This window comes from Caloenas nicobarica, chromosome Z (genome assembly GCF_036013445.1).
Source record: "Caloenas nicobarica isolate bCalNic1 chromosome Z, bCalNic1.hap1, whole genome shotgun sequence".
In the NCBI taxonomy this organism is placed as follows: domain Eukaryota; kingdom Metazoa; phylum Chordata; class Aves; order Columbiformes; family Columbidae; genus Caloenas; species Caloenas nicobarica.
Window position 1 is genome coordinate 66,695,464 of NC_088284.1, and position 16,776 is coordinate 66,712,239.

The window sequence follows — 16,776 nt, forward strand, 5'->3', positions numbered from 1 at the left end:
TTTCATGCATTGTGGCCATGGATTTTGTCTGGACCAGTGATGTGGTTCTGTTCCCATTGCCTCGGTTCACCATCCACCTAAATGTATTTACAACTCCTACTGCATAGCTTCACTACAAAAAAATTATTTATTTAGTTTTAATCTACATACTGTCACAAAAATATGTAACACAGGCCCCCAAAATTATTTTCAGTCACCCAGTAGAATGAAAACATATAAACCAAAAAGATGCAGCAGGTGAAAATATCTGTATTGTTCCAGTAAAAGATTCTTGACTTGAGTCTGCATATTCAGCCTGAGTGCAAATTTAGCATGAGTGTCCATACTCCCTCCTAAGGTTAAAGTATCAGGTCAACTCCAGCATGGGTTCTGAGTGAAGTTTCAGAGACTCCCAGTATCTATAACAACGTCTGGAGACTTCTGTAAATGGTGGAAAATGTTTTGTTCCAAAGAAAATTCAGATTAACTTCCTTAGGAATCCATTTTAAAGTGAAAAATCTTGGAGGGATTTGTGCATTGTTTAGTAAGTCTTCCAAGTATACTGTAATTTCCATCACTCAGAACCTGTCAGTACTTAATAATCGAACTTTTCTAAAACGGAAATGTATTTTATAAATAGACATGAAGCAGAATGTAAACAGTAGGTGATACAGAGTTAGGTGTTTGCAAGGTGCCATCTGAATTAGTTACTGATATAGGTCCTCTAAAATAAATTTTTGTCTTGGAGATAATGCAATGTAGAGCAACTGAGATGAGACTAATTAAATATTAAACTGTATTAAGTCCATAAACGAGATTCTGAAGACGTGCTGCTGACAGAAAGAATTGCTACGGCTGGTATTTTTTTCACCAGTGACAAGCAACTCAAAACCCAATAAAAATAGCAATCTATGAGCAAATAGGGAACGCAGCCAAAATCATTCTATACAAAGAGGGTTAGTAAAAGATCTGCTTTCACGAAAAGCAGCTGTGCCAAATTGTGACACACAAATAACAGAAAGAATTATTGAAAAGAAGAGGACGTCAGCTTTGTTTGTAGAGAAGGACTTTAAAACTTGGGTCAAAAAGATAGGAAGATGGAGCTGCGCTGAAGTTGGTTTGGTTTTGGTGTTGTTTTTTTTTTTAAAGGAAGATAAAGGCAGATACCTACCTGGCCTCTTTCTAAAAATATTTGTGCTGGATCTTGAGGTGACTTGAACTGACAGAGATTTACATAAACAGAGCTGATTAACAACAAACAAATTATGATCCCTTGTGTTTTACAAGGTGCAATATTAAGCAAGTTCTTACCTCAACCTGACGGTGACAGAAACATTTCTAAAAAATTATTTTAAGGCATTGTGTGTATTAGATGTAGGACTGGCTGGTCAGCCTACCTGCTATATTTGCACATATGCAAGTAGAACACAACACAAGTTTAACTGTTACATGCTAGTATAATTTGGGACAAATTCTGGAGCTCTAATGAATTCCATGCAGAGATAGAACCAGTCAGTGTTAAACTAAAAAATTCACATGCGAGATACTGATACATGCCAACACTATTTTTGTAAGTAAAGAAACTTGTTAGTTGCCAGCACTGTTAGCAGTGGCTAACTAGAAGGCTACCCTGTTTATGACTAAGGGGTAAGAAAGAAAAGATCCTTAAGAGCAGAAATGGGGAGAGGATTCTTTCAACCACTGGGGTTTTTTAGCTGCGCAAGAAAAGATTAAATTTAAAAATTATTAATGTTTGTCTAGCAAATGTGAGTTTTTCTAGACACTTGCAAATCTTGGTTGACAAAAGGCAGCTGTTTCCGTTTATTAATAATCATAGTTATTATTACACAAAAAAGAGTCAAAAAGAATTTTAACTCTGGATTTTTTCCTATAATAGATTTTGATGGGTGTCCCTAATCTGATTTGTTTTAGAGATTTACCACCCATAGTGGTGTGCAAGATCAAGTATCTGCTGCTTTTTAGTCCATGAGACAACAGTTTTCATTAGGGAGGTGGAAATAGAAAGAAACTCACTAATTCCAGGACCAGCAAGCAGACTTTTATTGCATGTGTGTTTACAGGCGTGTTGCTCCCCCACTTTCACCCTTGTCATTGTCAATCACAACCTCATCTAAGAGTTTACGTACAGCAGCTTCTGAAAGTTGCTGATGAGAAAAGTAATTTATCATTAGGTTTTATCAACAGTTTCAGCCAAAACTTAAGAAAAAGGAACAATAATCATGAAATACACTGTGCTGAAAACAAGGGTGCATAAGGTACAGGAGCCCGTGGACTGAATTCTTGCTTTAACAGGTATACGTCAGGAAGTGATGGAGTTATACCACTGCAAAACCAGGCTGTTTGTGAAAAGAAGTAGTACATAAGAGGTCTAAAGCCGTGTTCATCCCATCTAACCATGGGAAGTACACTGAGATCACAGTAGGCTCCTCTTGCTGCCAGGGGAAAGAGAGGAAAGAAAGTTGGTTCGACGCGAGAAGGAGCTGAGTATTCCTCTCTGCCTTCACTGACTATTAGCAGAGCAACAAAGACTGCTGAGTTCATACAAAATGCCCAGCAATCAAAGAATCTGAAGCCTATTTCAGGTTTTGACACCGAGTCTGCTGTTCACTTCTTTGTGCTTAGCTTCAGCAGGTTTCATTTTTCCCTTGCAATAATTTAGCTTGTTCTTTACTATTGCTACTCCTACTTTGCATAACAGAGGCTAGGCAATTCATTCAGCATCGTACAGAAGTGACACACCAGAAGAGGAAGTTTCACAAACCAGGGGCAGATGTCCTAAGTATTCAGTAATCTTTCTCTAATACACATAATCAGAAGCAAAAGAACTGGGAGTGAGATTAAAGTTTAATTTAAGTAATCACACCTTGTAGTCTCAATAGAAGACTTTAAATTTCATAATAGAATTTTAAATACAACCTCAAGGCCTGAACTGTAAAAAAATTACCAAAGCCTGAAAAAGTTCCAGTAAATGTATTCAAGTTTAGATGAAGTAAGAGACCATTACATCTGTCTTTCTGCTTTTTACTCCAGGATGCTACTTCAGCCTGATGACTCCTTGCAAATTCTAGCACCCGTGGAAGCTGATGTGGGTTTCTATGCTTGCAATGCATCCAATGCCCTGGGATTCGACTCTGTCTCCATTGCTGTCACTCTAGCAGGTAACAGTTCACTCCCTGCAGTTGCAGAATAGTCCCTGCCCCTTGTGTGATTCTGAACAGAAATTGTTTGGAGGAGAACAGATGGCTGTGGAAGCTCGGTGAGCAAGGTGGGTCAACAGAGGTACACCGGTGATAACACAGAGTACGAACTCTGGAAGAATCTGAGTCCAACTTTCTCAGTCATTTTGTGAGATTTGTGGATTTCTGCAAGAGATTAATGCTTGTTCTCGCACGCTGCATCTGATGTGGTCTCAAGACAGCTCTCATCCTGGTTATTCACAGCCAATATGGGCAGTGCATCCAAGCCTCCCAATTCATATGCCTCATTTTAAACATATTGCTGGCCTCTTCAAGTCTAGCAGACTGATCAAAGGACTCACTGAGGTATACGTTAGGCAAGCCTAAAAAATACCAGAGCTGAAGAGCTAGCCCCTTGCAGGATCAAGCCCTGTATTGTATTTGATTCGTTGTGCCACAGGCATGGCTGACACTGTTTCAATTGCTGGTGAATAGAGGTTCACAAAAAATTAACTTGTATGTTTATATTTCTCTAGTAATGGTTGAGTTCTACGGCAGAGTAAATATCCTTTGTTAGTTTAGATTTCAGTTCTAAAGAAAACCCACCCAAATAAAAAGCCAGCGGAAATGGGAGGTAGTGCATGAATCCAGCTTCTTCAAGGTTCATTGGTAGGAAACATCAGCTGGCTCACAATCACATCAGGACTAGCAGAAGAACAGAACAGGAAATGTGAATTTGGAGCTGTTGAGTAAGATGAAGGGATAGAAGAGACAGCTAAGGACCACGACGAGGCAGAGAAGCCTTAGAGAAAGAAGATTCTATTTATCAAAAAGACAAAATAAAACACCTTAGGAATGCTAGGAAGCTTATCAATTTTTCAGACGTCTCCGTTTCACTGCTCCGCAATGTGGAGGCATTTGGAGACCTTCAGTGTGCAGACAGTGACCATCAGCTGCCAGTGTATCATGTATGATTTGAGAAGGGAATAGGTGTTGATAACCTTGAGGTTTTTACACTAAACACAGAGAAAAATTCAGGTAAGAGAAGCATAAAGAAAATCTAAGAATACAGCAATGGTGAGCAGCGAAACTCTGATCGGTAAACCAACTGGAAAGATGTGTTCCTGTCCCTTAGAAGGAGAACAGTTTAATCCACCAGGGTGGAAAAGGAAGATCTGTGTCAGAGCTACATATTATATGTAGGTAAAAACAAAGAGACTGATCCTTTTCACACTACTGTATATTCAGAATATCTTTGTGCATCCCAGGCAGCAGGGCAGTGGTGCTACTGCTAAGACAGTATAATGTTGTATAAGGAATAACTCCGCAGTAAAACTCTGATGTTGCACCACCAAGAAGCTGAATATGAGGTTAAACAATATTCAGTCAAAACTGCTATTCTGTCCATATTGCTCCAGTGACTTTAAAAAGCCATAGTATACAACATAATTTGTGGAGACAATTTTGTGTGAAGTTATAGAAAAATAAACTGAGCATCAGGTATACATGTAGCACAGGAAAGCAATTAGATTTTTTTATTATAATTAACTATCAAGGTTGTAGTTAAACCTTTTTAGATGAATTAACATTCATGCATTCCAGACTCAAGCTGAACACTGCTTAGGAACTGGTATAAATTTCCATCTTGCATCCAAGGCAAAGAGCTGAACATGTTATAAAATGAGGCCATAAATATCAAAATGAGGTACTGAGCAGTTTTTGGAACAAAGCAACAGCCTTTTTGGCATAATGGAAGTACTTTCTCCAAAAAAAATTGAAAGCCGAGACCATCTTTAGAGCAATCAGGAATGAGGCCGAAAGCTTTTTTCGTTGAAGAATTTTTTGATTAGTTTAACACATGCATGGAAAAAGAGATAGTGGAATATGTTTCAATTTTTCTCAATGGTTTGCTAGTCATTTATGGGTTGAAGAGCTAACAAATTTTTAATCTTTTGATGAGATTGTGGAAGCCAATCAGGAAAATAAAAGGCTGAAGGGTAGCTGAAGAATTTGTCTTTTCTATGGGCTTTGCCACAAAGCATCAAAACTTTTGGAGATATTTCAACAATAAAATGTAATATTTCATTTTGCTATTCTTAGGCATTAGAAGCGCTGAGAGAAAAAAAAAAATTAAAATACCAAAAAAACCCCACCGCAAACTGATATGAGAGAAATTCCAGATGAAATACAGCTATATGAAGCAACTTATAGTTAGGGCTGAATTAAATTTTCAGGACGCTCCATGAGCTCAATGAAACCAAGTTCTTTTTCCCGCTTCCGTCTTTTCTTCGTTGGTCACCTCCAGATTAATGCACAAATTAAACCAGTGGTAGACATTAGCCTAAAACTGCCACTTCTGTGGGCAAATGAAGATATCTGAACCTGTTTTGTAACTGACCATTTATTTTAAAGGGGAAAAAAATGTGTTTCTAGATTTTTGGATGAAGATGAGTTTGAAAATACAACACTGACTCAAAAACAACCAAGTCCCACACTGTCTAAATGTTGCCATCTTCCGCCCCTCCTTCCATATCCTGCCTACAGAACATTTTGGCTGGGGCAGGGGACCTGCCTTATCCCACCTCTGCTCAGCTCTGCTGCTTCACTCTCAGGGCCAAGCCTCAGTATTTCTGACCTGTTCTGTGTCATGTAGGCATGCCTTTACTGTGTACGTACATAAGGAGTTGAAGAAGCCTCCAGTGGTGGGTAACTCCACAGCATATCCCACATAGACATGCACAACAGCAAGGGAACACCTTGACCCACTTGCTTGCTGCCACCGATGCTGGAAGCACACTGAAAACAATTTGAAAAGTTTGTTGCAGGCAAAGCAGATGTCTTTGCTAGAGGTAGACAATGATAACACATAGCACTGTTACTACAGACTTTAGATAAAACAAAACAGATTATCTGACAGAGGGGAACTTCTTTATGTCCCTTATTTTATGCTATCCATTATGAGAAACTTTCTGGCTATGGTCTGGTCTTCTCAATCCCAGTGTTTCCACTGTAAGTTAAAGAACATATGAACGATGTGTAGAAACAGCTTGCATGTTGCTGTAAACCTCCTGCACTATTAATATGCCTGTAGTCATTCCTCAGGCTTCTTTTTCCTATGTTCGGCCTTTGGAAAAGGGTGGTATTTTTATTGCAGTACCAGGAGAACACCTTGTTGCAGCTCCAATTGTATTGGTGTTCATTGATTCAACTGGTTCTCATGTGTGTCCATATGGCTTCAATGCTATTCTGCCTCTGCTCTAAGTATGCTTTTTCTTTTTCCAGTACAACTTTTCTCATGGAATTTAGTGGCACTGTAATATTATAAAGAACAGGTGGCCTCATATTCCAACATTTTCCCATATCCACCTGTCCTGTGTATATAGTATAACACAGTGTCCCACGACGTCTGTTCTATGTGAGTCCGCTGTGCTTGGTCTGATAAACTGCGGTGCTTCTTTTATACAGGAAAGCCGCTGATAAAGGCATCAAGAACCACTGTGATCAACACTGAATCACCTGCCATTACAGTTGATATTGGAAGCACAGTGAAAACCATCCAGAGAGCAAATGTTACCATTAACTGCCAGGTCGCAGGTGAGAAATTACTTGGTCTCCCATGGAGGTGCCTTTGGCTATAAATTTCTGTGGGGTTCTTTCCTATATTGGTGTCTCCAGGGGCAGCTGGGTGAAACTGCAAGGTTTTTCTAGGACTCAGGAACACTGTCCTAAAAATTAATGGAAGTAAAGAAGTAGTCCTCCTTTTATCAATGCCAACTAGAAAAGTATAGTGGCTAAAGAAAATAGGTCTGGGACAATATGACAGGAATCTTTGTTAGAGATACATGTGATAGTATGATGTGGATATCATAAAACTGATTCACATTTCTACCTGTTGGGGAAGTTTGATGACAATATGAAAGCATGGATGGACTTTTTTTCCTCATTGATGGGATTTTCAAAGTCCACACCAGTTAGTTCTTCTTTTCCTGCCAGACTCTGGTTTTTTCCAAGTTAAGGGTGTGTAAGCACATTCTTTTTCTGATTTTTCTTTTTTCATCTTGGAGTGCAGGAATTCAGAGGAATTCTGCTGAAACAGGGTTTTCCCTGGAACTGTTTTCCAGCCAGAGACTGAATGTTCTTCAGTCTTACTATAGCAGTTTTCCTCTTTCCGATGGTGACCAGAAAATCTTGCCCTTAACTGCATGTTGGAGTCCTATGGCTGTTGGTGGAAATGGTGTTAGTATGGAGAGCACATGTGGGGGAAAAGAGAGAGGGCTGGGAAATCTCTAAAGATCCAGGGCCAGACCTTTGATTCATCACACTTCCATCCATAATATGAAGGGGAACCGAAGGGGAAGGGAGGAGCTTATAGAACACAAAGTGAGCCATGCTGAGTGTTACACAAATATCTGTGATGGAGACTTGTACTAAGTCCCTTAGGCCCTTGCTTTAGCTCTTTTTCCCTAGCAGCTACTTCAGATGACTCTAAATGATGTGGTTTAGAGGTGGACTTCACAGTGCTAGGTTAGTGGTCGGACTCGATCTTAAAGGTCTTTTCCAACCAAAACGACTCTGTGATTCTGTAAGGATCTGCACTGCAAATATACAGATGTCCTGCTTTCTGTACACTTCCTGCTCAGTTTAAGCACTTAGTGGTTTTTGGTTTTCTTTCTTCAACTACTGCCAGCCACACTTATGCAAATTCTTAAGTAAAAAGAATATTTGGCTCAAGTTTCACTATTTGGTCATCTGTCCTTTAGCAAAGCATGCACAATAGATATGCAAAGACTAGGCTGGGATCCCAATTTATTAATTACTCTTGGTGGAATTAATTAAAGAAAAATGCAGTGTTATTTTTCCTGGCAGTTCGTGAAGGAGTTAATTAGTTCTGTTGCCCCCTCAACACGAGACACTAGACACTCCCTTGCAATCAGACTGATGTCCAGTTTCTTTCAAGGAAGCAGGAGATGAAAGCTGTACTCTCCTTCTCCAGTCCCCTGTATGGCCACCTGCACTGACAATATGTGAAAGAGACTAATTATTGTAAGAATATAAATGATTTTGAATTTTTCTCTCTGGGTTCTCTCAGCTGCAGATGGGGAGGCCCCACAGATGTAAACAGTGATTGCTGATTTAGGAAGTGCAGGCATTTCCCTTCAGTATAAAGACATCATGAGAAGAACAGGATGTGGCTGACCAAAGTTGCCACAGTTCTTATGGTATCAGAAAACAACAGGAGGGGAGCACAGCATGGTCAAGGCATAGATTCAATGCTTTTTTCAAGAGGGAAATCATCCCTAGCAATTTTATGAAGCCTACCTACTGTGAGAATATATGTCCACAATGCAAAATTTTAGCAGTGTCACAACAGAATCGCTGTCTGCTTTCTCAGAAGGCTTTTTGCTATCTGGTAGCATTACTGTATAATGAATTTCTTCGTGATACAGAAGAAATTTGCCTAAATCATAATTTTCTTCGTGGAAGTTTATGTTCTGTTACTGCCTCCACATAAAACGTCAGCTATGTTTGACACCAGCGATTAATACTGTTGAAATTATGATAAGTCATAAGCCACAAGCTGTGATGTTACACAGGGAATAAGAAGTGAGCAATGAGAATAGAAATATTTTATAGGCTCTAGAATCCTATTTTCATATAAATAGTGTTAATAATTCAACAGCCATTTAAAGAAGCTACATATGGGAAGACATCCAGGAACAGAGTGATTTCTATCAGCTCTCTCACCTATGCCTGGACAAATACCGTCTCATAAAACCTGTTGAAGAACATGACAATAAGTATAATTTTATAATTTTATAATTTTCCTTCTCCTGTAAGCACTTTTTTTTGTTTTGTTTTAGCATCAAGGTTGGGATTATCCAACCTTTTAATATATTTTTGATCGTTCTACCTAGAATGATCAGGTCCAGGAAGATAAACATGCACAATTGCTTCAGTCACCAAACGTGTCATATTCTAGTGACTTCTTCAGAATAGATGAACTTTAGAAGTTCTCCAGCAGGCATAAACAATGAAATGGCCATCAAATCATAGTAAGTTAATGTGCAATGGTTAATGCAATAGCATATGATAATAAAAAATAGAGCGTGAGAAGGAAGTGAACATAATTAGAAAGCAAACTAATATATAGAAATTATGTGGAGACTTACGTAGATGAAAAAACTGTTCACACAGCTTTGTAAAGCTGTAGTCTTTTTCCTTCTAGTACTTTCCCTCTAGTAATTTCAAGATGTCCTGAGCCAGCACAGCAACCGAGATTTGTTCCAGATCAGAATTTTGTGCCTGTTAATCTCAGCAGTATAAACTCTGTTGCTACCACTGTACTGTACAGTGTGTAGTAAAGGACCATGCATGTATTGGATCTTGATGTTCTGGCTCATATAAGGACACATCTTTACTAAGAGTGAGCAAGACAGCAGAATAAATATTTGTAAGAGAAATATTAAGTGTAAGGCTCAGTTACGACATTTTCTAAAGCTGCTCTTGCTGTCAAGGGACAGAAACATACATTTGCTGCTGACAGGTGTTGATAAGCCTGAAGAAGGTTTCTTAAAAACAAGAGACAATGAAAGAGAACATTACCAGAGCCTAGGGAGTAATTTTATATTGCTCTTTAAGTTTTTATGAAAGGCATAAGCACTGTCAAAATCTGTGTTCTGAGCTGAAATCGATAGATATTAGCAGTAAAACAAGGGAAGACACAATTATCCTGGATACACCGCAGTTTAATTGGCCCCTGATATGAATTATGTCAGGATGAAATTCTATTTTGGTTATACAACAAAAATGGTATTCTGGTTTTGTTCAAGCTTAAAAATCAGCCTTATTTCACTTGATACAACTTCGTGACTTTGTCTATAGAGGTAAATGAATATTTTTTTAAACACAGGTGATTGTGGTCAATCCTAGACTGAGAATCATAGAATCATAGAATCATTTTAGTTGTAGGACACCCTCAGGATCATCGAGTCCAACCATAACCTAACTTTAGCACTAAACCATGTCCCTAAGAATCTCATCAATGTGTCTTTTAAACACCTTCAGGGATGGTGACTCAACCACTTCCCTGGGCAGCCTGTTCCAATGTGTGACAACCCTTTCCATGAAGAATTTTTACCTAGTATCCAATCTGAACCTCCCCTGGCACAACTTGAGGCCATTTCCTCTCATCCTATCACTTGCTACTTGGGAGAAGAGACCAACACCCTCCATGCTACAACCTGCTTTCAGGTAGTTGTAGACAGCGACAAGGTCTCCCCTCAGCCTCCTTTTCTCCAGGCTGAACAGCCCCAGTTCCCTCAGCCGCTCCTCATCAGACTTGTGCTCCAGGCCCCTCACCAGCTTCGTTGCGCTTCTCTGAACTCTCTCCAGTACCTCAATGTCTTTCTTGTAGTGAGGAGCCCAAAAATGAACACAGGATTCAAGATGGGGCCTCACCAGCACCAAGTACAGTGGCACAATCACTTCTTTAGTCCTGCTGGCCACACTATTCCTGATACAAGCCAGGATGCTGTTGGCTTTTTGGCCACCTGGGTACACTGACGGCTCATATTCAGCTGACTATTAATCAAGAGCCCCAGATCCTTTTCCTCCAGGCAGTTTCCAGCCACTCTTCCCTGAGCCTGTAGTGCTGCCTGGAGTAGTTATGATCCAAGTGCAGGACTCGGCACTTGGCCTTGTTGAACCTCATACAACTGGCCTCAGCCCAATGATCCAGCTGGTCCAGATCCCTCTATATGGCCTTTCTACCCTCCAGCAAAGCAACACTCCCACCCAACTTGGCATTGTCTGCAAACTTACTGAGGATGCACTCAATCCCCTTATCCAGATCATTGACAAAGAGATTAAACAGAACTGGCTGCAATACTGAGCCCTGGGGAACACCACCCGTGACCGGCTGCCAACTGGATTTGGCTCTGTTCACCACAACTTTTCAGGCCTGGACAGTTCTTTATCCATCGAAGAGTACACCCATCCAGGCCATGAGCTGCCAAACTGATGATGAGCTGCCAGACTTCACCAAAACTGATCCTAAACACCCACGCTAAAGTCACCCAAGAGTCTTGCAGATGCCTGTGACTTTCAGCTGGACGATTTTCTCCAAACTTCAGAAAGCCAGCAGCATTTCTGGTCTGGTCAATTTGATTGCAGTGGGCAATTTCGCTTCAATATGCAGTGTGGGAGCAATTTGGATCACATCAGTATTGCTAGGAATTTTGCTTTTGACTTCATCACTTAAATTGTGCAGATATTCATTCGGATACCAGAAGCCTCAATCAGTCTGGCCCAAGTGTCATTGAAAATATGGTTGGACATAAAAGCAGGAATCCATTTTTAAAATCTAGTTCTTAGGGCCTTTCTCCATAGTATCCTTCTGGCCATAAGACTTCTAACAGAGACATCTGCCTGCAAGGTGTCATGCAGCATTAGTCACAGCTGAGTCAGATCAGGTTTGGAAGAGTGACTTAAAATATATTACTTTTCTGTGCCGTATATCTCTCTCTGATGTTTCAGCTTGCAGTATTTTCAACTCTCCTAAACAGTCCTCTTTCTATCTATATGCTGGAAGATGTATTTTTCTAGTTTGTACCTTGCTTTATGACCCATATTTTTTCATCAGCTATGCCAGATTCTGACATGTAAGTCACTATTTCAAGAATATTGTGGCATTGGAAACAAGTCATCACTGCTATATCCTTGCACCATTATGCTTCCTTTCCCCAAAAGCTCCTGGTTTAGCAAAATTATTGATTGGCATGCACAGTTCTACTTGCTATATAAGCCAGGTAGCCTTTTTGTACTGGATACATGCACAGTGATGGAGGGGAAAGCTGAAGAAGAATAGATATGGTTAACTATTCACCACCTAAAGGCTTGCCTGCTGAGCAAAGTGAGGGTTTTTTCCAGCTATAATAACACCTCTCAGACTTTCTGTCTCTGTTTCTACAACACAAACACACTCAGCCCGCTGTCCACTGTCATTCACTGCTACCCGACAAAACTGATTGAAATGCTCTTGCTACCCCCTGTGGCAATGCTGCGCAATGATGTGTTTGCTCATCCTTGTGCTGGCTGCCTCCTATTCCTGTCTTGCGGCTTACATGCATCAGTAAAGGTGAAAGCATGAAGGAAAATGAAGCTGCTGCTCGCTGACATACACTGCTTATCTTCCCTAAACCAAACTGTAGGAACAGCTGTACAGGTTAGTTTCAAATAATCTCCTGTTAGTGTGGAAACTTCACATTAAAGATAGAGGAAGTGCACACTTTGTAGAGTAGCAGTCAGAAAAAGTTTATTGTAGAGATGCCGAACATTTTGTAGGTACAGGACACCTTTCCTAGATTCAACAGTAATATCTCAACAGTAAGGGGTCTTGCCTTCAACTTCTTGCTGCTTCTTCGGATAGTGAAGAAGATACCAGAGTATCTGAGCAGCAGTCTGCAAGAAGAGATTTAGTTTTGTCTGTCTCTCTGTGTTTATTTATTTATTTTATTTGAGTCCCTACTCTTGAGGACTGTGGTCATATATAATACTCAATGCCACTTTCTCTTCTTCTTTACCCTTCTCAGCACCCCTCCTCCCTTCCTCTTCTCTCACTATTTGCAGTTGTCTTCCTTTATTTTCAAGAAAAATTTGAAAGCTGTATTTAGTACTAGTCTTCAAAAAAAAAAAGAAGATGAGCCCTGGTCAGCATGGGAGAAAGCTTTATAATTTTATAATCTTGTGATTGTTTATTTCTGACGTCCATCACTTAATACTTCCATGCCCAAGTTTGGTAATAGCCATAATGTGAAAACCTGTGCACTGTAAGTAGCTTAAACTGCTAGAAAGAGTGGATCATCCCTTCACCATGGTGGCATTGGGAAAACAAGTGTTGGGATGTTTTTCCATCTCAGGATCTGCCAAACTGAAAGAGTCTCCATTTTCTCTCCTTTGCTTTCCAGAGGTCACCTCTCAAACTTCCTTTCCCCACAATGGAAACACAGTAGACATACAGGCTTGAGTAAACTCGAGGGCTGGGGCTGTTCGCTATCCAGCGGTTGTCTGGACTCCCCTGCGGACTCTGCCTGGATACTCTGGAAAAAATCAGAGTGAGGTTTTAAGTGGTGGTCAGCCCACCTATGTCACATAGGCCAAAGAGTAGCAGCCAGATGGAGAGCTGTGTACTGGTCCTATCTCAGCGGGAGTGGGGTGTCAGAAACAGGCCAGCCGCCCACCCTTTTGAAATAGCTCAGTTGTAGCAACACACACAAGGGTAAGCCTTTGGAAAACAACATCATAGACAAGAATCATTAGTTCTCTGGGTATGCCATGAAGGGTCCAGATTAGCATGTGCTGTTTACCCTTAGACAAAGGTGAGAAAAACCCTGTGATGTTTTATGGACTGCTTCCTGCAACTTTCTGAATGTGGACAAGACCCTCTGCCTTCACAGGGATTCAGCTTTTCTTCCTGGCTGCCAAGCTCAGATGTACTAGTTCCAGATGTCTTGGCAAAGTCACCGGGTGACTCTGGGAGAGGTGGAAACAGACCACAATGCTTTGATGTGGAAGAACAGGGAAAATCTCCCTTTCTCTCTTACATCTGCACATGCTTAGCGAGCCACCTGCAGTCAGGCGGTCACTACAAATACAGAAAAATGGGTGGTCGTGCTCAGTGAGCACGGCCCAAGTGAGGTATTTCTGATGCCAGGCCCATGGAATTGACAAACAGAGTAGCTTTTGGTTTTTTGACATGGAGACACAACCTAAAAGATGCTAGCAATGGGCAGAGGGACATGTTGCTGTGACATAAGGCAGGGAAAGATTTTGGTGGGCAGCAGATACTTAGGAATAACTGCCTGTATGCATGCCCTTAAGCTACAGTAGACACAAGAAAACATCGTGTTCGTATGAAAGAGATTAACTGCCTCGCACTTAAGGAGGGTACCGCTAACAGGGAAGCATGCACTCCAGCAGTTGTTGAGATTACTGATGTGGTACTCCTTACAGCCATAGGTCCACACAATATCATTTACTCCCAGGTACAGCTCCATAGGTCTGTCCTATCTATTGAGACTTCCAATGCTGTTTTCACGTAAACCAATTGTTTGGTAGTCAGTGACACTAAATTACCTGATCTGGTATGCATTTGAGTTGAGGTAGAAATCCCTATGCCAAAGAAATACTAGCTACTCCAAGATCAGAGGTCTTGCCAGCTGTATGTCAGAACCCATTCCTACAAGAGGGTACCCAACAGAGATAGCTGGACCTTAGGTCCAAGCACAGAAAACGAGGTAATTCTTCCTATAGTGGGTTATGAATCTGTAACAATCTGTTACCAGAAGACTCCTGATGAGACCAGTGGAAACTGTTTTTATGAAGATGTAAATGCTATTTTTTTTGCATAATTTCAAAAAAAGAAGATTGGATCGATTAATAGAAGTCCATGAAGGGCCTCTAACTGCACAGAAACTACTTCTGGCTCAGAAAGTTCCTGAGCTGAAACCAGTGGGAGCCTGGGGAGGCACCAGCCAATGGCTTCTTACAAAGACAGGATACTGGGCTAGATTAACCTTCGTTCTGATCCAGTAGAGGCTTGCTTCTAAATGTAATGAGGTCAGAGTTCACTTGTACAACTCCAGGACACTAAAAGGGAAGACTTCGGTTTTAACTCTTTTTCTCTGTCTTGGAGGGATCTAAGAAACAAAAATGCAGACAATGTGAAAGAGTTGACAAAACACTTCTGAACTGCAAAAAATGTCAGTTGGAAGTTGCCTTAAAATCTTGTTTTAATCTATCTTAACAAATTTTGTCTGTAGCAACCATGACACTTTATAGCAACCACTGTATCTTATTTGTGGTATGTTTTGTCAATGTTTTTTCCAGGTGTTCCTGAAGCAGAAGTTACTTGGTTTAAGAACAAGGTCAAGCTATTCTCTGGTCACCGTCCGCATGATGGGTTGCTGCTAATTGCAAATGTTTCTCTGTCAGATCAGGGGTTGTACTCCTGCAAGGCAGCCAATCTTCGTGGGGAAGTAACTGAAAGCTCCCAACTGCTGGTTCTTGGTAAGTCCAGGGTATTTTCCACTTGCAGCAATATTAATGTGGCTGCTGGCACATCTAGTCTGCAGAGCTAATCAGACAATGTGGAAAGAGGGAATGGCATACAGGCAGCCTTGTTCTAATTAAAGAATCAGTCTGCATTTGTTCTCTGGGCATCATTACCTGAAACAAGATGGTGGTAAAAGGAAGATGGATAAGCAGAAAATGTCTAAGCACAAAGACTGCACCTCCCGGTTCTGACATATTCAATTTCACTCTTTCAGCCTTATGAGCTAAGAAGAGCATTTATTCACCATTTCTTAAATCAGATCTCTTGAAATGAAAATGGTGCCACTTTTTCCCTGTGAAGTGCTCTGCCTCTGCTGAGCAGCCTTTCCCTACATACTGACCCGTTTCATACCAAACAGGTGCACAAACCAAATGCACTTTTAAAAAGCACTTCCCAAGTTCAGTGAAGGGTGAAGCTTACTTTTTCTTCGATTTCTAAACAACAAACAGAAAACCCAGTTGAGTGATTTGAAAAGATGATGTCAGCTATGAAGCATGAGTGAAAGTGTTACCTGGTGGTAACTCTATGTGTGAGAAAGGGGTTTCCTTTCCTAGTAACACATCTTCTATCATTTCTCCATCTCTGGCAGATGAATGATCCAGCCAGACTTTGTAACTACTTCTGTACATTTGATAATGAAGTGTCAAATTTTAAAATCTAGTCCCTGTTATTGGCGCAACACCACTAAAGCATCTGTTACAGCCCTCATCTCTCATAACCTGTGCAAGTCCAGGTTCCATGGATGATGCAGCTTCCAGAGGAAGTTTTAAAGCGAGATTTCTCAGTTTCACAGACAAGACAAAAACCCTTTTATGAATGTTCATATGATTTCCCTGTGAATCCACACTGGTTCTAGAAACTCTATCTAAAAAAATCGGAAAAAAAAAAATCAGCTGAGTTTCGGCCTGTGATGAAAAACTCTCACACGATCTTTAAATCCTTTTCTGATTGTTTTAAATGACTTAGTTTTTAAATATGGAAAATTAGTGTGAGTTATGCCAGCTGCTTATGTTTGTAGGCAAATCACATATTTAGTTCCTTGCTGGAAAGAAACAGGTCAAGCATTCATGACTCATACTTCTGGTGCTGAATGTGATCACCAAGGGAAAACTTGCCTAGCTTGTGCTATGATCTAATTGGAAGGGGATGAAGCTATCATTCACTTAAATATCTCATCATTTCCATGACAAACAGAATTGGGAATGATAGGCAACACAATTAATTTTAAAAACAGCATTATGGTTAGTAAAGAACTACATCTTGTAGTTCTCAGCATAGACTGATCCTCTTGACCTCTGAACTCTCAGCCCTTTGGAGCTCTGTCCAAGTATGCCACAGGATTTGACAGGGTTATAACCATGTTTACTCAGTGTTTGATCCAGGTTGTAGCTGACATGAAAAAGTTTTCCACTGACTGACATGGACATTTGATTCAGTTTCTATTAATATGCTGTATAAATTTGCTTTTTCTTCGAAGCTGATATATCT

General features: G+C 40.5%; 1 protein-coding gene across 3 annotated transcripts in view; it reads left to right on the forward strand.

Moving 5' to 3' along the window:
* Window positions 1-16,776, forward strand: part of ADAMTSL1 (ADAMTS like 1) — a 444,801-nt gene that overhangs the window by 400,604 nt on the left and 27,421 nt on the right. For all 3 annotated transcript variants that reach the window (XM_065655435.1, XM_065655436.1, XM_065655437.1), the window contains 3 exons: window positions 3,031-3,158; window positions 6,642-6,770; window positions 15,063-15,242. In XM_065655435.1, the coding sequence (XP_065511507.1) occupies window positions 3,031-3,158; window positions 6,642-6,770; window positions 15,063-15,242 (437 nt within the window). The remainder of the gene's footprint in view (window positions 1-3,030; window positions 3,159-6,641; window positions 6,771-15,062; window positions 15,243-16,776) is intronic.